Raw genomic sequence first — 23324 nt, 5'->3', positions numbered from 1 at the left:
GGAAGGAAGGAAGGAAGGAAGGAAGGAAGGAAGGAAGGAAGGAAGGAAGGAAGGAAGGAAGGAAAAAAGAAAGAAAGAGAAAAAACAAAAAACAAAAAACCCTGGGAATAAACTTCACCAATGAGGTGAAAGATCTCTACACTGGAAACTAAAATATTGATAAAAGAAATTAAAGAGGACACAAATAAATAGAAAGATGTTCTGTGTTCATAAATGGAAAGAATTAATGTTGTTAAAATAGCTATAAAATACCCAAAGCAATCTATAGATTTAATGCAATCCTTATCAAAACACCAATAATATTCTTCACAGAAATGTAAAAAACAATTTTAATATGTATATGTAATCACAAAAATCTCCAAATAGCCAAAGCAATCCTAAATAAACCTGGAGGCATCACAGTATTTGACTTTAAAATATACTACTAATACAAAGCTATAGTAACCAAAACAGCATGGTGTTGGCATAAAAACAGGCATGTAGAACAACGGCACAGAACAGACAGCCCAGAAATTAATTCATGAATCTACAACTAACTGATTTTTCATAAAAGTGCCATGAACACACATTGGGGAAAGGATACTCTCTTCAATAAACGGGGCTGGAAACATTGGATATCCACATGCAGAAAAATGAGAATAGACACCCCTACTACCTCTCACCACATACAAAAATCAAATCAAAATGGATTAAAGACTTAAATGGAAAACCTAAAACTATGAAACTACTAGAACATCAGGGAAATGCTTGATGAAATCAGGCTGGGCAAGGATTTTTAAAACAAACCCTCAAAAGCACAGGCAACAAAAGCAAAAACGAGAAACGGGATTACACCAAACTAAAAAGGTTTTGTGCAGTGAAGGAAATGACTGACAGAGTGACAAGACAACCTACAGAATGGGATAAAAGCTTTGCAAACTATCTGACAAGCAGTTAATATCCAGAATATATAAGCAACTTAAACAACTCAACAGCACAACTAGTTATTTAACCCAACTAAAAAATGGGCTAAAGACCTTAATGGCCGTTTCTCAAAAGAAGACATGCAAATGGCCAACATGAAAAATTTCAACATCACTAATCATTAGGGAAATGCAAATCAAAACCACAATGAGATACTACCTCACTACGGTTAGAATGGCTATTCAAAAAGACAAAGCAAAACAAGTGTTGGTGAGAATGTGAAGAAAAGGGAACATTTACTTTTGGTGGGGATGTAAATTAGTACAGCCATTATGGAAAACATATAGAAGTTCCTCAAAAAAGTTGAAACTAGAACTACCATATAATCCAGCAATCCCCAGTATGGGTATTTATCCAAAGAAAATGAAATCAGTATATCAAAGAGGTATTTGCACTCCCATGTTTACCACAGCACTATTCACAATAGCCAAGGTACAAAATCAACCCATGTGTTCAACAACAAATGAATGGATAAAGAAATTGTGGTACATACACAGTAGAATACTATTTAGCCATAAAAAAGAATGAAATCCTATCATCTGCAACAACATGCATGAGCCCAGAGGACATTATGTTAAGTGAAATAAGCCAGACACAGAAAGACAAATACCAAATGATCGTACTCACATGCAGAATCTTTTAAAAAGGTGATACGGAAGTAGAACAGTAGTTACCAGAAACCAGGAGGGAATGGGAGAAGGAAGAATGGGGAGAAGTTGGTGAATGGTTACAAAGTGATAATTAAATAAGATTAATAAATTCTGGTGTTCTATTGCACAGTAGGGTAACTATAGTTAGCAGTAAGGTATTGTATACTACAAAATAGCTGAAGCAGAGATTTTTAATGTTCTCGACATAAATAAATGATAAATGTATAAGACAATAGGTATACTAACTATCCAGATTTGATCATTGTACAGCATACGCATATACCAAAACATCAAATTGTATTCCATAAATATGTAGAATTACAATGTCAATTAAATTTTTATTTTAAATGATAAATAAAATGAGGGCCAATCTGAAGAGCGACATACACCTATGTGCTGCTTCTAGAACACAGTTATCTCTATTCCTCCCTCCATTCTTCAACATGTGCCACTGATCATCTGTAGCGGGGGGGTCTCCCACATCCTTCTGCTTTTTTTGGTCCTAACATGATCACTTTGTAGTAGTAAGTTAAACCTATGATAGTAGTTTTCATTGATTGATATCACTTTATTGTGTCCCTATGTCCCAGGCACTCTGCTATTTTATATTACCTAACTCAACCTTTACTAGAATCTTATGAGGTAGGTTGTATCAGCCCTTTTTTAAAATGAGGAACTGAAGCCAGGCAAGGTGTGATGATTTACACAAGAGGAAGCAAGTGTGGGAGTCAGGCTCCCCTTCACCTCCCCCTCCTCTGCCCCAGTCCTTGGCTCACTCAGGTGGTTTCTTGGAGCTCCAGTGTTCCCTGGTTTTCCAGGCTGTGGCCAACTCACCTCTGTCCTCAGAGACCAGTCCAGTGCCTGGCAAGTGGCTCAGGGAATGGTGATTAATTCCATGGGACTCTCTCCCAGGGAACTGAGGCCCAGAGAGGAGCAGAGATCAGAAGCATCAGTTGCCCAAGACTTTTGAGGTACCTGTTTGTGCTCATTGAGCAGGGCACTGACCACCTTGTAGGCACAGAAGAAATGGTTCCCACTTCTCAGTGCAGAGTGAGTTAGGGAAGGAGGAAGGGGTGTGTGTAGAGTGCATGTGAGTGTGCATCCATGTGATACCTTCCGCAATGCAGCCATGTGTACTTTGGGATGTCTGATTCTGCACCAGCCCTGCCCTGCTTTTGTGAATCCCATGAATCCCCTTGTTCATTCCCCAGAATCCTGCCTTAGAAGTCTGAGGTAGATGTAGAGGTGCTGAGGCTGGCTTGTGCCAAATGGGAAGAACCAATTGTCATACCATAAGGAATTCTGCAAGCCAGTTGTGAAGCACCACCATTGTTTTTAAAAATTAAGTTATATAAACCTATAAGTAAATAAGTTATATTATAAACAAAGATAAAAAACTCAAAACTCATCTCTTCAAGCTGGGCATAGTGGTGGGCACTGATAGTCCCAGATACTCGGGAGGCTGAGGCAGGATGATTTCTTGAGCCCAGGAGTTTGACACCAGCCTGGGCAACACAGTGAGACCGTCTCTAAACAACAAAACTCATCACTTTCCAATTGTTTTGCTACCTTTTACTGCCATCTATGCTCTTGGGATATGCTCTTATTACATCTGTATAATGTAAACACGGTTATGATGTGCTGTTGTGCATCGCTTTCCAACTCCATATGCAGTGATATCACCTCGCTTGACATCAGCCACAGTGGGAATGTTTATATCATGGCAATAGGCAAACACTACAAATCAGGGCTTGATTTATTGTTTTGTAGATTGCCTGTAAAGTGACAGAGAAAATGTTAATACTGCAGATTTTAAAACATGTTTGTAGCTATTGCAGAGTGCATAGCAGAAATAATTGAGAAAATATTCTTCCAGAATTCAAAAACATTTACCCCACTCAGCAAAGTAACTCCTGACAATCAGCAAACAAGTCCTGACTTACATCTAGTCTTTGTTCTTTCCCATTTGTCTTACTCATTAATATAAATAAAAATATCAACCAATAATCATGTTGAAACTATGTTCACTCATCAACTGCAATCATAGCTTGGCTACAGATGAATTCAGCAGAAATTAAGGAAAGCATTCTATGAGAATTAATTGGCTGAATGGAATTTGCAATAAAGATATCGTATATTTTTTGTCAATTATGTAAAATGTATTATATCAGTATAATTTATAATAAGCTTATATATACATATGTATACTTTTTCAAGATCCAGTTATGACACATTTCCCAGTATAGCACTGGGCACAAGTGACCTTGGCTCTGGCATTTCCTAGAATAATGAAGAAGTCAGAGTTTCTAGGACCAAGGTCAATATTAACTATGCTTTAGAGGAAAGACAACAAGGTTAAATAAAAGAACTCAGGAGAAAGCCAGTGCCCCGCCCTATGCTCTTCTCCCTACGCTCTGCATTGCACAAATCCTTTTTCTCTACTTTGGTAAAATGAGGACACTGGACCAGACAACATTTTTTAACTACAAGTCACAGTTGTATGTGTTACATATATAACACACTACTCATAGTTACAACTATGACCCAGTTGAGATGTGTGTGTGCACACATGCATGTTTAACAAACTTCTGTGCATGCAAGTTTAATGAATTTTCACAAAACAATACCCTTACTATGCTCAGTGCCCTTTGGTAGTCCTAATTTGGTTCAAGTCATTTGTACTCTGTCCCATTCCATTTTGTACAACGCTGGTCATAAACACTAAATTGATTTTACAGCCCACTAATGGGTTGCAACCAAGTGTTTGGAAAAAACACAAACTTGACTATCAGATGATTGCTAGGGGGCCATCTGTCCATGAAGGCCTCTGATGCACTCTGCAAATATGTGTCTTCACACTGTAGGATCCTAAATACTGCGACCTGCTCAGATGTGTAAACAGCAAATGAGGTCAGGTGGAAACTTTAGCTCAGACCTTATTGTCTCTCTGGGCCCTCCTCCTCGCTCCTCCCTGACCCAAAGTCATTCCCTCCTCCCTCCCACTTCTCCTCCCCCAGCCCCACTGAACTTGGCTGAGGGTCCTCTCTAGCACTGATCAAATCTTCTTCATGCTATTTTTCACGTCTCATCTCTTACTTTCCAGTTATGAACTTTTCAAGAGCTAGAAACATGTTTTATTCAACTGTGAATTCCAACTGTCCCTTACCCAACCCCTACCCTGAGCTTCTAGACTTCAGGCAAGGTACATAATAAATCCAAGTAAGTGCTTGCTGAATGAATAAGTGAGTGAAGGAAGGAAGGAAAGAATGCAGGAAGGGCGGGTGCCAGGGAGACACACACTCTGCAGTGTGTGTACTTGGCCTGCATATGGCTGAGCTGCCTCTTGGCCCCTCATCCACTCCAAGTAGTGGAATCACAGACTAGCATCCACCCATGGGAAGTGTGAATGCCTCTGCACTCTCTGCCACCCTCCCTCCCCACAGGGCAGCCCTGAAGCTCCATTTGGGCACTTTCAAGGGTAGGAACCCTGTACCTCCCAGGCCAACCCTGCCATCTTGCTGAGTCAGCCAGGATCAGTGGAAAAGTATGGGCTTTGGAGCCAGGAAGACCATGAGAGTGAGTCCCAGCTCCACCACGCGCCAGTTGTGTGACTGTGGGCGAGCCATGCCCCTCTTTGGGTCTTACCCTTCTCGTCCTGAAAATGGATCCAGTGTCCCCCTTCCAGGGCTCTGTGTGGATGAGATACAATGAGAGTCGAGTGCCCAGACTCATGCCCAAAGAGTAGTTCTATTCAATTACTCAGAATCAAGACAAGAGAATGGCAGGGGCTTGTGGAGGTTTGAGAACGAACTTCTGTGTCAGATCACTTGTACTTATTCTCAGTCTTTGCCCCGCTTTTGGACAACTCTGACAAAAGAAAGGTGTTTTTCCTTTCACAGAACTGAAAGGAGACTGTCACTGGTTGCGTTTCTACCTCCTCGGAGCCTGGACCCTGTCTGCTTCTCTATCCCCAGAGCATCTGGTAAGCCCTGGCAACCTCTCCCATTCCCCACAGGCTCTGCCTTCCATCCCCCAGCCCTAGTCCAGTGCTATGCATGGCTGTGCTCAGCCAGGCTGGCATCCCTGGCCTTCTGCTAGGGCAGAAAGTGCCAAGGACTCCACTACCTTTGGGCCCCTGACCGTGCAGTGAATTGCAGTCCCCACCTGGTTAACCAGTAACCAGAACGGCTGCCCACGCCTGGCCCCATGACCAATCTTACCCTTCCCTACTGCAGGAAGACTGACCCAAAGCCCAGCACCTTTGCCCAGCATAGGCCACGTGACCTCCTGAGCCACTGACCTCCTTTGAAGCCTTCATGTGAAGAGGCCCAGTCAGGAAAATCCACTTTGAGCCCATCCCAGCTCTGCTGCTAACCACTGTGGCTCCTTAGGCTCAGGGGACCCCTAGGTCTCTGTCTGCTCACTTCTGAATTGAGGGGATGGGATGGACTGCTTGGGACACGGCCCAGTGTCACAGCCACCAGTCCACTGTTTGGAGCTAACTTTTCATAGGTCTGTGTCCCCCACTGAATGGGGAGCTCTTCAAGGGCAGAAGCCCTTCTCATTCAGCTCCCTGTGCCCAGCTCCTGCCCATACCTCTGGCAACAGTTGGCACTCACTCATGTTTCCTAAACGGGTGAAGGGAAAGCTAACATCCCTCAAGGGTCTACTATGTGCCAAGTTTTGTTTTAAACATTTAGTATGTTTACCACCTCGTTTCATCCTCACAACAGCCCTATGGGAAAGGTACATTATCACTCCATTTCACAGATGAGGAAACTGAGGCACTGAAAGATCCAGAATATTGTCCAACTTACACAGCTAGCAAGTTGAGGAGCCAGGCATTGAATGCTAACAATCTGGATGATCATAAAAGAACTCTCTGACTGCCAAGTTCTGATTTCAATGTAATTTTCAGCTCCTATGGCCAGGGCAGTCTGGGCTCTCTCAGAATCAAAACAAGAGCATGGCAGGGGCTTGTGGAGGTTTGAGAACAAACTTCTCAAGATCACTTGTACACCACTTTAAGAATTCCATGGAGAAAGCAGAATTCTTTTCAAAAATGAAATCCAGGCAGGGCATGGTGGCTCAAGCCTATAATCCCAGCACTTTGGGAGGCTGATAGAGGAGGATCACTTGAGCCCAAGAGTTTGAGACCAACCAGGGAAACATAGGGAGACCCCCATCTCTACAAAAAATAAAAAGCTTAGCTGGGCTTAGAGGTGCATGTCTATGGTCCCAGCTACTCAGGAGGCTGAGCTGGGGGGATCACCTGGGCCAGGGAGACCAAGGCTGCAGTGAGCTGTGATTGCACCACTGCACTCCAGCCTGGGTGACAGAGTGAGACTCTGTCTCAAACAAAAACACAAAATGAAATTCATGATGAAATAATAGGCTGCCTAGGAGAGGAGGAGGGGATGGGGGAGTATCAATGCAACAAGATTGGCCATGTGTTCACAATTGTTGAAGCTGGCGGTTCATGATACTATTCTCTTTTCTTTTGTATGGGTTTGTACATTTCCATAATAAAAAGCTTAAATTTTTAAAATAAAATAAGAGGAAGTCCATGACTACCATAAACCCACATAAGCTTGCTGACTATCTTTCTGATTGTTTCCCAGTTTCTCCTTTTCCCCTGCAGGCTTTCCTCTGACAGCCCCTCAGAGCATCACATGTAGCTCCCTGCCTTTCTCTCTCTCTGTGTTGGCTTGTCTCTGTGTCTGCCACTTTCTATGACCTTCTGAGAATCAGGGAAAAGTTCTGCAATCAAGCCCACACATAAACACCCTGTTTTTATTTCACTTTATCCCGGAGCCTCTCTTTCTTCTCTGTATGTTCAAATCTCTGTTCTCTTTGTCTTTGCCTTGACTTCTCCATTCATTTTGACCTTGCTGTATGGCTAGTAATTGTCAGCTCTGGCTGGTGCCCTGCTTTAGAAAACATGGGGGTGTTTTCATGCATGTCTGAAAAGTTCAGAGAATGCTACCACCAAAAAAATTGGTGGTTGAAGAAGACAAAAACTTTTCTTCTCTACCTCCTTCCTTGCTTAACTGTCTAATAAAGCCATACTCATTTTCATTTCTTTTCACTTAATAAAAGTAACAATAATAATAGCCATTGTGTGTTGAATGTGAGCTGTGTGCTGGGCATTTGGATAAGGTTCTTATAGTTATTGTCTCACTTAACCCTTCACAACCTGTGTAACATGTACTAGTATTCCCGCTTCATGGATGAGAAAACTGAGGCTTTAGAGAGGTTAACTAAAAGCCCAAAGTCACTTAGCTAGAGGCTGGCAGAGCTGGAGTTTGAACCCTTCTTATGTTTTCCAAAGAGGAAACATATTCAGGCACTACAATGACATTAAAACATTGATAAAGGTTTCTGGGGTCCTTAGTGGGGACAGCAACACCCCTTCCCCACCCCTCACTGGTAGACAAATCGGAATTACACGCTCAGGCTGGGTCCTGCGCTGTGAGAAGGGCCCTGACTAGCTGAGCCATACCCAGGAAGAGGACTGTGATGGAGAGGGGGCCCTGAGAGGGATGGGGAGAAGCTCTCAGGGACATGGTGCTGACTTCAAAGGAACGTCAAGGGTCCAAGGGGCACAGCTGGCACCAAAGGGTAGGCCACATTCTCTGGGTCCATCCAGGACTTTCCCTCTAATTCCAGACCACAGGGCCAATTGTCAGCCTCCTGGTTATCTGTCTCTGGATGTCCCATGGGCACCCCAGTCCAACATGTCCCATCTGAACACCCCAGTCCAACATGTCCCATCTGAACACCCCAACTTCCTGCTCCTCCCCTGGCATCCTCATCTCAGGAATGGAACCACCCCAGACCCATTCATCCAAGTCAGGCACCCAAAGTCATCCTCTACTCCTTCCTCTCCAATCCCTGCCAAATCCAGACACATCTCTCCACCCCGAAAGCCACCACATTTGTCTTGGCCACTGTCCCCTTTGTCTGGACTATCTCAGTAGCCTCCTGCTCGGGCTCCTACCTCCTACCCATTTTCCATCCTGTGACCAGAGGGATCTTCCTAAAAATTGTCCTCTTAGCCTTTATCTTCTCCAAGCCCAACGGGCCAGCTGGAGAGAGGGGGAAAAGGAATAATGCTCTCAGACCTTCCAGTCCCAGTCTTTGCCTACCTCTGGCTGCCTCCTGTGCTCCCTGTCCACCAGTCCTATAAGCCGTCCCTCTGGTCTGTTTCCGGCCTCAGGTCTTTTCCATTCACTGCGCTCAGGCTCCCTCTCTCTTCCCGTGGGTGGGATTCTGGGTATCTCCTTTCCCAAGTGACTCTTATTATTCTTGTTGGTGTTTTCATGGCTCATTTCCCTCTTTGATCCTCCACAGTTCTAAACAGATACTGTGACGCCAGAAGGTGATGGTTGCATTTTTTGTTATATTTTATAGGCTTTCAGTTCTTGGATCTAAAACATTTGAAGGTTAGAATAAGAATTCTTAATTCCTGCCATTGGGGCAGGACTTTACGGATCTCGAATCCTTTGACATTCTTGTTCTCATATGATCTTCACTCACAAAGCTGTGGTTTAGGTAAGGCAGGGGGTATCACACCTGATTCAGAGATGAGGAAACTCCAGGATTTGAGCCCAGGCCCCCTAACAACACATCTGGGCACTGCCCACTCCACTCTGTCTCTGAACTGAAGATGAAAGGAAATCTATTAACTGACCAAGTAACATATCTATGTTATTTCCTCCATGCCAACCTGTCTACGAATTAGCTAAAACATGCCTTTCTCCCGGTTTTCATTAATCACCAGCATCAAAGAAGACAGTTACTAGGAACATGCAGCTATCCAGCATGACTTGTCTCAGATCTGCCTCTTAAAGCTTACCTGGTGTTTTTGGGAAGCATCTTGGAGTGGGGGTACCACGTGCAGCCCTAGTGGGCAACGTGTTGGCAAAGGAGGCTTCTCTCAATTGTTCTTTGGGTTTCTCAGGGCTCTTGGATGTCACTGCTTCTGATGAGCTTATGTTCTGCCCAGTTCTCGTCATAGCACCAAAAAACTCAGAGAAAAGGCAAACTTCTAACAAATATTTACCTAAGAAATGAAAGCAAGCAGGCAGCCTGCTTCCTCATTCCAGAACACTGCTGACTATTCAGCTCCCCTTCTCATGCTGCAGACGTAGGACTTACACTCCTATTTCCTCTCTCCTGGGCTCCTGCTGGCCCTTTCAAGCTCCTGCTGTGGGCACCATCCCCCTGAGCTGTTGGAGCTTTGCCGAGTAGCCATGGCCCCTTTGGTCAGGTGTAAAAATTATTACAGGCAATAAACTAGGACTCTGCCTTAAGGCAATACACTAGGAGCACTGGCTTCTAGATTCTCTTGGAAACAAGGCAGCCCATTTGTGGGGAGAAGAGGCTGGAGACAAGTTCAGAACTGAATTCCAACCACATGGTGGACCCGCTAGCTGTCCACCAGGTGTTCCTGCTCCCTTTCCATAACGTAAGGATATTTTCATCCCAGGCCATACTCCCAAGCCTCCCTGGCATCTAGGGACAGACATGGACTAGGTCACACCCATGGAGTGTGAGCCGAAGTGATGTGTGTCACTTCTACGCCAAGATGGCCAAGGAACAAGCGTGTCTTTCCCACCTTCTCCTTCCCCATCTGTTGGCTGGACTCTAAGGCTCTAAAGGATATAGAATCACAGGATGGAAGGCATCTGGGTCCATGAATCACCATGCAGACAAAACTGTCTTCTACACAGGCTGTCCTCTCACAGACTAGTGCATGAGCAAGAAGCAAAGTTATATTGTAATAAGCTGGTGAAGAGTGGGGCTTATTTGTTCTAGCAGCTGGTGTTACCATAGCAGACACAGCACAGAATGTAGAGGACTTGCAAGCACCACGTGGTCCATCCTTTATTTTAAGGATAAAGCTTCATTTTGATGTAATTACCTCTATAAATGTCCTATCTCCAAATACAGTTACATTCTAAAGCACTGGGAGTTAGGGCTTCAACATAGGAATTCGGGAGGGAGACACAGTTTGGTCCATAACACCCCAGATCGAATCAGCCATGGTGGAGTGGGAGAGAGTCATGGAGGCAGTGAACAGACACCATAACTGACAAACTCAGGCCATTTGTGTTTGCCAACCCCGACCTCTTCACTCCTGCCTGGAGCGGCTCCTCCCACCTCTACTGATTGGCATGGCTCTTGTTCATTAAGTCCTGCCTCAAGCAGAATCTGCCATGAAGTATCTTCTGATTGCCATGATGCAATCTTCTGTCTGGGCTTGACCTACATCCTTTTATGTCATATGTTTATTTGTTCATTTAACACACACTTACGGATAAATAGGTGCAGTGGTTCCAAGTGTGGACTTGAGGGCCAACTCCATCATTTATCAGCTGTGTAACCTCAGGCAAGTTTCATTGTTCACCTCTCTGAGCCTCAGTTGTATCTAAGATAAGCTATACCTACCTTATGGACAGTGGGGCTGAAATGAGCTAGTAGACATAGAATACTTAGCCAGGGTGCCTGACAGACAGTAAGCACTCAGTGAACATTAGCTATCATTGGGAGCCGACTATGTGCCAGGTATTGAGCACACAGTCACAAAGTCACAGCCCCCTTCTAGGCCAGAGTGGCTTGGAAGCCACAGCTAGATCTGATTCAGCATGATGTCTGGGATACAGGGGAGGCTCCATACATACTTATCCTCAAAATGAAAATGATGAAAGAAAAACAAAAGAGAAAGAGAAATACAAAGATTGAGTACAACATACCTCTTTTGCTGGATGTCTAAAAGCAAAGAAACACTGTAAATGCATTTCCTCTGAAACCAGGGTGTCTCCTTCACTGAAAGAAGCAGTTCTTGGTACATCTCTGTCAGATGGTTTGTAGAAAATAATTGCAAAGCTCTTCTCTTTCTAGGTACGCAGAGATGCTATCACTTCCAGGAGTGCCCATCCGCAATGTGCTTCCTGGCTCCATTTCCCAGACTTCAAATGGATATTTTAAATTCTTGGATGATCATGGCAAGTTTCCTCACAATTTTATAATTCCTCTCTTCATATCATTAAGGAAGAATCATTATTGAGTAGTCACCAACAGTTCTGGGGACACTGGAAAGGCAGCCACCTTAAAGTGGGGAAAAAAAAGCTAAGACATTGGTTTTAAAATGCAAAATTCTGGAATATTTGGTTTATATAGTAAAGACTCACTTCTGAGGGGCTGCCATGCTCCAGACTTGGACCTTTTGAAACCAGCATGATAGATTTCATTTCCCTTCTCTTGGGCTTTCTCATTTTTGATTTGAACTCAAACATAGAACTTGACATATATCTCCAGAACACTTCAACATTTGATTTCTCTTCACCATGCTAAGCTACACAAGCCTTTTTGAATATTGTTTTTCCTATCCAATGTATATTAATTTATTTGGGGGCATTTGAATACTCTCTCTGAGTTCATCTAGGTTACCAATAAAAACATTTAATAGAACAGAGCCCTATAGCACTCCACTACAGACTTTTTTCCAGGAGTTATGCAATGGTGCTGCAGTTGGCTGAGAGTGAGGAAAGAGATTACTGACTACATCTGACCCAGGTTAGGAAGAGTTACTGTACTGGGGCCCTGTATGTAGTAGGGTTCACAGCCTGGGTGATGTCACAGAAGGAAATTCAACAGTGTATCACAAAGGTTGTGCTTGTTTCCTGAGTGTTGTAAGCTTATTACAGGCCAGCTTCTAGTTATTCTCTAGAGACATGGCTTAATTATTAAATTAAGAACTAGCAATAGAAACTAGAAACTAGAAATAGAAACCAAACTAGAACTAGAAATTAGAAACAAAAGAACTCAGATATCTAGAAGACCTAGTGCAATTTCTTCATTAAGATGTGAACGGAAAATCAATCTTGGACCCTCATTAAGCTAAAGGGGAAAGTCAAGCTGGGAACTAAGTCAGGCAAACCTACTTCCCATTTTATTTCTGAATAAGGTAGCTAAAAAGTTTCAATTAAAAAAAAAAAAAGAGCTACATACTTTTCTCATAATTTACCCACAAGGAAATTCTTTGTGGGCCTCAAGGTCTTTACCCTAAATGGTTCTGTTGAATTTCACCTTGGCTATGTAAATTGATGGCTTATCTTCACACGTGCCATACAAAGGACAGGCAGAACTCAAAGTTATCCCTTTGTTCACCCGAGACAAATGCACATCTCATTGCTTCCTCTGCCCTATTGTTTATGTAAAAGTACAGATTCACTGAGCCAGACTAACGGATAAGTGACTATTCCTCTACCTTCCTCTCACACGTAAACTGTGTATTCAGGGAAAGGCTAATCAGAGACTCAAAAGAATGCAACCATTTGTCTCTTATCTACCTATGACCTAGAAGCCCCTACTTTGGGTTGTCCCACCACACCAGACAGAACCAATGTACTTCTTACACGTATTCATTGATGTCTCATCTCTCCCTAAAGTGTATAAAAGCAAGCTGTGCCCCGACCACCTTGGGCACATGTTGTCAGCACCTCCTGAGGCTGTGTCACAGTTGTGTCCTTAACCCTGGCAAAATAAACTTTCTAAATTGATTGAAACCTGTCTCCGATATTTTTGGGTTCACAAAGTAATATCAATGGCTTTCTGGGACAGATATGAGTTTTGACTTGGGACTATTTTTCTCTCTTTGACAAGCAATGAAACCAACCTATATTCTGATCCTGCTCCTTCCCTGTTCTCTAACAGGTTTGCTTCCCCTCTGCCAGTAGAAGTAAGCCAATCTTTTTAGCTGGGCATTCAGCGACCTTTGTAATCTATCCCCAACTAATCTTTCCAGACTATTCCAGAGAAGACTCAACTCTGGATAAGCCCACAGGAGAGCTGGGACTAACCTCTCAGGCCTACCCACCTCTCCTGTCTTCACTCATTCATTCATATCACAAATATTTACAAAGTACCTACGTACCAAGGACTATGCTAGTCCCTGAGGATAAATGCTCTTGGGACACACCTTGTTTCTTCTTCCCAGGGAGGACAAGATCCTGGCTTCAGCACAGTATTCACCCTAGGGAGAGTTTTAGTGTTTCACAGTTTCACATAGACAGAATGTAGATCACAAGGAAAGAGATTACTGCATCAGAAAGCTGGCTGTGACCAATTACCATGACAGGGCCTGGAAACAGTCAGGAGCAGAAGATCAGATTCTGCAAAAGCCATTTCTAGAGCACCAGGAGTGGGATCCATTTAAACTGAAGGCCAACCATATATAAGAAAGAGCTTGGGGCTGAGATACCCAGAAACTTGGGTGCTTGCCCCAGCCCTGCCCTGAAGAGCTGTGTGATGAGTCCTTTCCTATCCTGTGCTGCAGGACGGAAAGTGAACATGGCCCCTAAAGACCACTTTTTACCCGACTCAGTGCAGGTGTCATCTCTGAAGCTTTCAATGTCCTCCCTCACCAACCTATTGCTTCAGGCATACCTCTGAACATTCAGTGACTTCTGTATGCATTTCTGTTCTCTCCACCTGATAGACGGCTCCTTATTCCAGCACTGTGGCTTGTAATTATTAGGAAATACATACTGAATTGAGAAATAAGGAACGTCATTTCTAGATCTGTAATTCCTGCATTACCCACAAGGTGGCAATTTCCTACAGGTGGTCCCAGCACAAACCTTACATTTGGATAGAAGCCCCAGGAAGGGCCAGGTGCAGTGGCTCACACCTGTAATCCCAACACTTTGGGAGGCCAAGGTGGGAGGATTGCTTGAGTCTAGAAATTCAAGGCTCCAGTGAGCTATGATTACACCACTGCATTCCCGCCTGTGAGACAGAGGAAAGGAGAACCAGAAGGACTCTCCAAAAGGCTCATCCTCTGGCCCCTGGTAGGTATGTGCTGTCCCCTTCCCCTCCACCTGTGAAGTGTCCATCTGTCAGAAAGCAATACAGGCCTGCTCTACCATGGCCAAGCCTAGGTTGCACTATTTCCAAGCTTCTCAGCTGGCTGGGAAAGACTGGTGGTCTGGCTCTTACTGACCTCTCAGGCTTCCCCTCCAATGTCTTCACACCCCACACAGCACTGCAGCTGTGCCGAGCTTGCTCCTGCTCTTTACTGTGCTGTCCTCTCTCTGGTCCTCATGCCTTCCCATACACTGTACCCTCCATGTGGATTCCCCCTCTCTATCATCCTTCCAGGCCAACACCTATGGGCTCTCTGAGATTTAATTTAGGAAGTGCTTTGTCCAGGAGCTTTCCTTGACTCTCTTTTTCCCTGAATACTCTTCAATAGTAACATTCATTGCACTGAAACTGCTTCCCTATCCACCCTACCTGGGCCACCTTCTTGAGCACACAGAGCATGGCTTCCTCAGCTACTCCCCAGTGTCCAACACAGGCCAGGTGTAGAGTGAGCCTTCTGAGAGCTTGCTGGATGAAGAACAAATGAGTCAATGCATCAGCGAATCTACAGATTAGGGATGTGACGTGGCAAGATGAACTGAGACTTGTACCCCTCCCCAATACGGGAGAAATTCGAGAATAAGTCGGGTGGAAAGCTATAGCAGGTCCTTGAATAAAGCTGTCATATTCAACGTGATTTTTTTTACAATATTGATGAGAAAAAAGGAAACCACCTCCAGCCAGGACCACTGTCTGTGTGAAGTTTGCACATTATCCTGATGTCTGTGTGGGATGCCTGAAGATGTGCACCAGTGAGGGAACTGGCGTGTCTGCACGGTCCCAGTGTGAGTGACTGTGGGTGTGTGTGAGTGCGCCCTGCGATGGTCATGGTGTGTTCCTGCCTTGGGCACTGAGCTGCTCAGAAAGGGTTCAGCCCCTTGCTACCCTGAGTAAATAATTACCTTGTAATTATTTACTTGTACCTTCTTATTAATCTTTCTTAAATGTTCACATTCATTTTAATGTTTATGATTAGAAGTTTTGGGGTTTTTATTTAGAAGTTTGGTAATGTTTTTATAACCACAAATATGCCATAGGAACTCAACCTCTTGCCTGTATTAATTAGCCTAAGTAAAATTGGTTTTGTTATATGTTGTCTCACTTAAAGTCAGTTTCCAAGAACCTATCCACGGTGTTAAACAAGGACTTGTTGTGCAATTTTTTGTTGATCTGGATCAGAAAGCAATCAAATGCTCTTAGCACAATAATGGCACATTATTATTTTGAAAGGAAAAGGGCCAAAGGGATGTAAAAGGGGGCAAGTGCTTTCCTCCTATGAGACTAGGCTGTGCTGCCTTTTAAGAAAGTGAATTCTCCCGTTGGCAAGATGAATTCTCTGTCAATTATTTGTGAGGAAACTGGCAGCAGATATTTTACCCTCCTGGTCAGAAAGGAAGTTCCAGGGGCTTCCACTTTGTGTCACAGAGCTGATGTTGGGATTTTGCTGGTTGCCAAGTGCAACTATTCTATTTAGGAAGCGGGGAAGTAACCACAGGATGTGTGCTCTGTGATCTGAACTTGGGCCCTGAGCACTGTATGCCCCGACTTTAACTGTGGCCTATGGTGGTTCACTCTCATAAATGGTCAGAGGTCCCTCTGGGGAGAGGCTTACAGGATGGTTTATAGGATACATTTGTAAAGAGTCCTTCTTTAAGGGGACCCAGCCATCCTTTCAAAGAAGAGGCTCTGGGTTAATACTAGGTCTGAAAATGGGACAAGAACTTCTGGCTCTCCACTGTGGTGATTCAAAACAGGCTCTGGACACCAGATGTGGAGTTTTCCCTGTTATATGGAGCATACAGCATTTTAGTAGGATGCCCATCTCTTTCAGTCCTAGGGACACTGTGACAACTAGCCAATGCCAAGATTCCTGTGAGTCAAAACACAGTGATGCTCACCATCTTACTGCCCATTACAATGTATGTGCCCTGCTCTGCCCTTGGCAGTTGGATGCTACCACTTGGCCTCTGCTATTCTGGGATCCTATGATTCCCAGTGGATTAAGGAGCCCATCTCAGTGGTAGCATCTCTTATCTTCATATGTGGCCAAAAGAGGAGAGCCACCACCAAGTCTTCAAGGACAGTAGTGGTCCCCTCATTAATGAATTTCCCAATGTCATAGTGAAGGGAATGTCCTCTGGGCCCCCTTGGAGAATGTAGTGGTTGGTTGGGTGGGTGAGTGTGCGAGTTGTCTACAACAAATCGATTCCAACATCTCCCTGAGCCTTTTTATCCCATCCCCTACAACACACCAAGGATGTTCTGGCATCTCAATATCTTTAAATACAGGTCACCTTTGAATCCCCGTTCCACTCAAGCAGCTAAGTAAACTGTAGAGCCTTTTCCCCATGCACAAATTAACACATTGAATCCAGAATCTCTGATCAGTGCACTTGTATCAATAAATTTGACTTGATGCTAAATTCTATTCTGCCTTCCTTGGTCTAACACCCTAAGAATCTATTCATGCATATGTTCTCCCGGTTTCTACAATGTAATATAGCAAAATCTTGCCTTTTTTTTTTTTTTTTTGGTATAGAAGCTAAATCTTCCCAGGGCAAATCTTGTATGTGCCCTACTCAAGTGCCTAGAGTTCTGATGTCAGCTGAGAGTCTAGTGGTCACAAGCCATAGGTCTTGAGGAGAAAAGGTATCCCTTGCAAGGCAACTGCCTTGGGTGATCTTAACACAGAGTCCTTAAGCAAGGGAAAGAGAGTCTTTTCAGACATGACAGGCAAGCTGCTTCCATTGGCAAAGGAAGCTCAGAATGACTCAACAGTTCAGGATTCTCAGCTTCATCTGAGTCCACCCAGATTTCCCCATTCCAAGTCTCAGGTTCTCATTCCCTAACTTTCACGTAAGAGACTGGCAAGCCTGTGAATTCAACTTATAATTACGCAACACACACAATTACATTTTTTGTGTCATTTTCAGCAATATTGACCCTGTAGTTGCAAGAAACGTATTCTCATTTATCATTTAAATAAATAATTTGTATTATTTTTGAAGCATATTTGTAGTTAAGCTTTCCAGTTCTCTGATTGTGACCCATCTTTGACAGTTATTTCCTGGGACCACTCCTGGTTCTATTAACTGGATCACTCAGGCCTAGTCAGATGACAAATAGAATTCATTTCCCTATTTTTATTTTTCAGGCAAGCAACAGCTCTGTTTCCCAGGCTGGAGTGCAGTGGCCTGATCACAGCTCAGTGCAGTCTTGAATTCCAAGGCTCAAGTGATCCACACACCGCAGCCTCCTGAGTAGCTGGAGGCACGTACCACCATGCCCAGCAAACTTTGTAAGTTTTTGCTAGCAGAAAAGAGGTCTCACTGTGTTGCCCAGGCTGTTGAACTCCTGGCACAATCCTTCCACCTTGGCCTCCCAAGGTGCAGGGATTACAGGTGTGAGCCACTGTGCCAAGCCTACAAATGGAATGTAATATAAAGAATTATTGGGCCAGGCATAGTGGCTCATGCCTGTAATCCCAGCACTCTGGGAGGTCCAGGGTGGTGGATCACCTGACATCAGGAGTTCGAGACTAGCCTGGCCAACATGGCAAAACCCTGTCTCTACTAAAAATACAAAAATCAGCAGGGCGTGATGGCACGCACCTATAGTCCCAGCTACTCAAGAGGCTGAGGCAGGAGAATTGCTTGAATCCAGGAGGTGGAGGTTGCAGTGAGCCAAGATAGCACCACTGTACTCCAGCCTGGGTGACAGAGCGAGATTCTGTCTCAATAAATAATAATTTTTTTAAAAAAAAGAATTATTGGCTGGGCACAGTGGCTCATGCCTGTAATCTGAGCACTCAGGGAGGCTGAGGTGGGCAGATCACTTGAGGTCAGGAGTTCAAGACCAGGCTCGACAACATGGCAAAACCCTGTCTCTACAAAAAAATACAAAAATTAGCCAGGCATAGTGGCACATGCTTGTAGTCCTAGCTACTCAGGAGGCTGAGGCAGGAGGATAGTTTGAGCACAGGAGGCAGAAGTTGCAATAAGCCAAGATCATGCTACTGCATTCCAGCCTGGATGACAGAGCCAGACCCTGTCTCAAAAAAAAAGAAGAAGAAAGAAGGAAGAAGGAAGAAGGAAGAAGAAGGAAGAAGAAGGAAGAAGAAGGAAGAAGAAGGAAGAAGAAGAAGAAGAAGAAGAAGAAGAAGGAAGAAGAGAAAGAAGGAAGAGGAAGAGGGAGGAAGAAGAAGAAGAAGGAAGAAGAAGGAGGAGGAGGAGGGGAAGGGGAAGGGGAAGAGGAAGAAAGAAGGAGGGGGGGGAGGAGGAGGAGGAGGAGGAAGAAGAAGAAGAAGAAGAAGAAGAAGAAGAAGAAGAAGAAGAAGAAGAAGAAGAAGAAGAATAATAATAATAATTAATTAGGCAACTTGGAGGTAGCAACTGTGAAGCAACTACCACCATTAGGGCTAGGAGAGCAATGGAAATGGTTGGAATGACTAAAACTTAGATGCATATAGGAGGGGTCCTTGGAGCTCAAACTCAGACCTCTGCAACCACTTGGCTGATGCTAGTGTCACTGAGCTTGGAGAAAAAACTCCAGGGGGGCTGGGGCGGTTCATTCTGGTTGGGCCTGAACTCTAAAATCTTATCAGCACTGTGTGAGCCCCAAATCTCTGCTCAGCTCTCACTTCCCAGCAACTGCCCTCAAGTCTTGCCTTGTACTTGTGCAGTACAGGGTCAGCCAAAGGTCTAAGACTTGTGGGACTCCCTCTCTGTGGTTCCTCATTTTCTGTCCTAGATCCCCAAATCTCTGCCTTAGTCTTGAATTCTGACGTCTACCTCTTCTGTTCAGTGAGACTGTTTGGCCTCCACCTCCCTGCACAGTGGCCTGGAAAGTGTCCCCAGGAAGAAAGCTTGGGTAGATGTGGGGCACACAATGTGAGCCCCCTGACACTCTCAAGGATCACAGCCCTGTGTTAGAACACTGTCCAGTGCCTGTCCATAGCTGTTTTCTTTAATTTGTCAAAGTTATATAATGGTTTACAGCAGGACAGCAAATCCTCTATCATTCTTTTTTGTCTGCTCAGTATCTGAATTCCCATCTTTGCGGAGTTCTACATCTTGCTACACCTCCTTGCATGCAATATTGAAGTGAAATCTGTCTCCCTAAAAATCCCATCTGTCATTTATGGAACTTCCCTCTAGATACCCACCTTGCCTTCTGTTCTGTAATGGCCCACCAGAGGTCTGGAGAAAGGGCTGTCACCTTCCCTTACCTTGGAGGAAGACTATCTATGATTGCCCTAACTCTTAAAGCTTGAGGTTCAAATCCATGGCCTATTTATGGAGTGGCCTTTGCTCAACTGAGCTCCTGTCCTCTTCCTCTGTGCTGGAAGCTCTCCAAGGACGGAGAACATCTGCCATTTATCTCTACGTTCAAGGGAGGAATAAATGAATGGGACATTCATACCCACTTCAGCAGGTGCTGGGTGGGCATACATCTGCTCTGAATGGGGGATTGACTAGTCTTCCCTGTGTTGTGTTTGTGTTCAGGCTGGAAGCTGAAGAGGAAGAAAATCACACCCATTCTTGTCGTCTAATTACTTATTCGGGTGCATGGGATCTCTCCACCTGCCAGACAACAGAGGCACCTCAACCCCCTTCCCGACTGGGAGAATTTGTCCCTACTTTCTCCCATCGTCTTAGGGGGCCCACAGGTGTGGCCCACAGTGTTAACTGGTACCCTGGGAACCAGAGAGATGAAAGAGCACAAAGCCTCTGCTGGGCTATGGGCTTGCGGGCAATTTTAAAAGGAAATAGACATGACTGATCACCTTCAAAGCTTGGGAATGTTTTCTCCACCCAGATACAGGGGCTTTGATGCCACAGGCTCAGTGTTGGAAAATGAGTCTTCTGATTTAATTCCCAAAGAGTCATTATGCATACCTAATACTCTCCCTACCATTTAAAAGGAATGTAGATCATATGTAAATGTGCCTCTGTGAGATTGTGTATCCTAACCTGCATTAAGCACCCATTAACTTCATTATAATGACACCGTTCACTTACCGCTCCTTTAATGTCTGCATAAAAAGGAGGCAAATCATTTCTGTACACATTTATTTCTCAATCATGACCACGTTTTGTCCAGTCCAGGTCTCAGGGTCAGGCACTGTACTATGGGAATGGTGGCTCAGTTCGAGGTAATCAAATATCAACTCCCCTGACCCCTAATTCTGACCCCCTCGATGCTCCTTGCCAAGACTCATTCTTAAACTCTTTCTTTGACGAGGACCTCACTATCTCTGGAGCAGCCTAATCTCTCTTTGAACAACTATGAACCATTAGAAAGTTTGAACTTACCAGCAAAGTTGTCCCTGTAAAGCAGCATGGAGTTCGCTTATCTCTTTTGTTTGCAAATCCTGCTTTGTTAAGTGTTTCCTTCTCATAGTGAGACTCCATCTCTGAAAAAAAAAAAAATTGTTTAAATTAGCCAGGCGTGGTGGTGCTCACCTGTAGTCTAGCTACTCAGGAAGCTGAGCAAGGGAGAATGGCTTGAGGTTCAGGAGTTCGAGGCTGCAGTGAGCTATGATCATGACATTGCACTCCAACCTGGGCAGCAGAATGAGGTACCATCTCTTTAATAAAAAAAAAAAAAAAAGTGCTTCCTTCACATCATTAAACAATCTTAAATTTCTGCATGTTTACACATTCACATATTTACAAGTATGCCATTACATTAGATGTGCACTTTTTAATTTGCTATTTTACTAAACAATGTATTATAAACATGTTTTCATTTCTATTAACCCATATCTTCTAATTTTTAATGCCTACGTAATCCTCTATTGTTAGATGCACCATAATTTATTTAATGATTGCCTCTCAGTGGGCATTAAGGTTGTTTCCTTTTTTTTTTTTTTTTTTTTTTGCTGTAGTGACCAACTCCAGGATGAAATCTTCACACATAGTGATCTTTTTTTTTAGGAGAGATTCCTAGAAGAGCACAGAGAGGTCAAGGGGTGAGAGCACTTTAAAAGGCCACTCCTGGTAAAGACAGCAGCCTTCAGGTTGAAAGTCAGCGTTAATACGTTCTGAGAGCTGCACTGAGTGCATTACCAACATTGTTATATTTATTCCTTACCACCACCCCTTCATGGTGCCTGACCACCCCTGCTCTGTGTGGCTGATTGTAAGGTAAGGCCCAGCGTCAACCAGGCAGATGGCCCTCCTCTGACCACCACATAAAGTGGCCTCAGAAGAGGCTCCTTTTTAGGGATAAGAAGACTGCAAACTGGGAAGGAACTAGGCTTGAAAACAAAATGAACTCCACCCAAGAATGCTGTAGCTGGTCTTCCCAGGCTGCAAGAGGCTTTCTCCATCTCTAGGAGTTCAGCAAAGAAAAAACAACAGAGCACAAGACAAATGAGGGGTGGCCAGTAAAGGCAGGAAAAGTCTCCCATAAAACCTGGTCAGCGTGTCCCTCCCTCCATTCAATGCCTTTACCTGGCAACACATCAAATCCCAGCAGCCAAGACTCTCTTAGGTTTCTCATCTGGGTGCCCTGCCAGGACTCAGGCAGGATGGTGTGCACAGAGCCTGGCCCAGAGAAGGTACAATGGCGGCATTAATAACTGACTACAAGAACCTGCGTTTTTCCAACATGCATTCTCCACTAAGCCACAGGTACACTGACCCTTGTGCACCGAGACTTCATCAGAGCATTATTCATATTAACCGAAGGATGGAAAACAACTGGTTAAGTAACTGCAACTAAACCCTGTGGAAAGGCCACTCTATATTAACTCCAAAACATATCACCATATCTCATCACAACAAAGTCACTGTGGACGGAGATGCACCATGACTTTACACAGCATTAAGAAACACACTCACAGAACCAATGAACTATGCTCCCATTGACCGTACAAGAAACTCAGTTTCAGAGATGACAAGAGGTGGGGAAACTGTGAAATACTGTAAGTGGAAAAACCAAGTGCAGACTAATGTGTATGGCACGCTACTCCGTGTGTGTGGGAGAGAAACAGAGTGTGTGTGTTTTAAAGGAAGGGGCTTTTATAGGCACATGTGCTTTTATAGGCATAGAGAAAATTTCTGAAAAGATACACAAAAACCCGATAGCACGAGTGGCCTCCGGAAGCCGAGTTGGAGGATGGTGATACAAGGTGGTAGGGAAACCCCTCTTTTCATCCTTAGATGTATATGTAAAATACACATTTTAAAACATATATTCTCTTTATAAAATAAAACTTCTTAAACTACTGAATGCAAAATAAAATTAAATAAAACAGCACATCCTTCTGGCAGGATTTACGGGCATACTATCTGGAGCCAGCCTTGGATCCGGAGACTGTACGGTTATCCAATCCTGCCTCTACCACAGCGACCTCGGGCAAGTTCTCTCCCCGACTGGGTCTCGGTTCCCTCAAGAGTCCAATCGGAGGTCGGAGAGCTGCTCTCGGGGCGTCCCTCCAGCTCGGAGCCCTGGGCCGCGGGCACCACGCGAGTCCCGGGCTGGAGCAGCGGTTTGCGGGCGCCCCGCGGTGCAGGCCCGGCCAATCAGCGGCCGCGGGGCTGGAGCGGTGGCTGCTTGGCGGGCGCGGAGCGGAGCGCGAAGCAGAGGCGTCGCCGCTGTCCTGAAGCAAGCCATGCCGCGCTTGTCGCTGCTCTTGCCGCTGCTGCTTCTGCTGCCGCCGCTGTCCCCAAGCCTCGGGATCCGCGACGCGGGTGGCCGGCGCCCCGAGTGTGGTCCGTGCCGGCCGGAGCGCTGCCCGGCGCCCGCGCCCTGCCCGGCGCCCGGGATCTCGGC

The 23324-nt window shown here is 44.7% G+C and overlaps 2 protein-coding genes across 5 annotated transcripts in view; one reads left to right on the top strand and one right to left on the bottom strand.

The window, feature by feature from the left end:
• The window catches only part of LOC108516216 (stimulated by retinoic acid gene 6 protein homolog), a 65704-nt gene extending 44719 nt beyond the window's left edge, over positions 1-20985 (bottom strand). Inside the window, exons 1-2 of one of the 4 annotated variants that reach the window (XM_017853569.1) lie at positions 20858-20985; positions 11372-11726 (exon numbers count right to left, since the gene is read on the bottom strand). In XM_017853569.1, the coding sequence (XP_017709058.1) occupies positions 11372-11469 (98 nt within the window). In that variant the 5' untranslated portion in view covers positions 11470-11726; positions 20858-20985. Of the gene's footprint in view, positions 1-8761; positions 9043-9471; positions 9721-11371; positions 11727-11809; positions 12098-20857 lie in introns of those variants that run through there. The other 3 variants (XM_017853568.1, XM_017853570.1, XM_017853571.1) reach the window with 3 other exon arrangements.
• A 526-nt stretch (positions 20986-21511) lies between these two features.
• Positions 21512-23324, top strand: part of IGFBPL1 (insulin like growth factor binding protein like 1) — a 21063-nt gene continuing 19250 nt past the window's right edge. The window contains exon 1 of the mRNA XM_017853535.1: positions 21512-23322. Coding sequence (XP_017709024.1) covers positions 23164-23322 — 159 coding nt within the window. The 5' untranslated portion in view covers positions 21512-23163. The remainder of the gene's footprint in view (positions 23323-23324) is intronic.

Source organism: Rhinopithecus bieti, unplaced genomic scaffold, assembly GCF_001698545.2.
Source record: "Rhinopithecus bieti isolate Rb0 unplaced genomic scaffold, ASM169854v2 scaffold_36417, whole genome shotgun sequence".
NCBI lineage: Eukaryota > Metazoa > Chordata > Mammalia > Primates > Cercopithecidae > Rhinopithecus > Rhinopithecus bieti.
The sequence above is the reverse complement of the archived record's forward strand: the minus strand, read 5'-3'. Positions and strand labels throughout refer to the sequence as shown.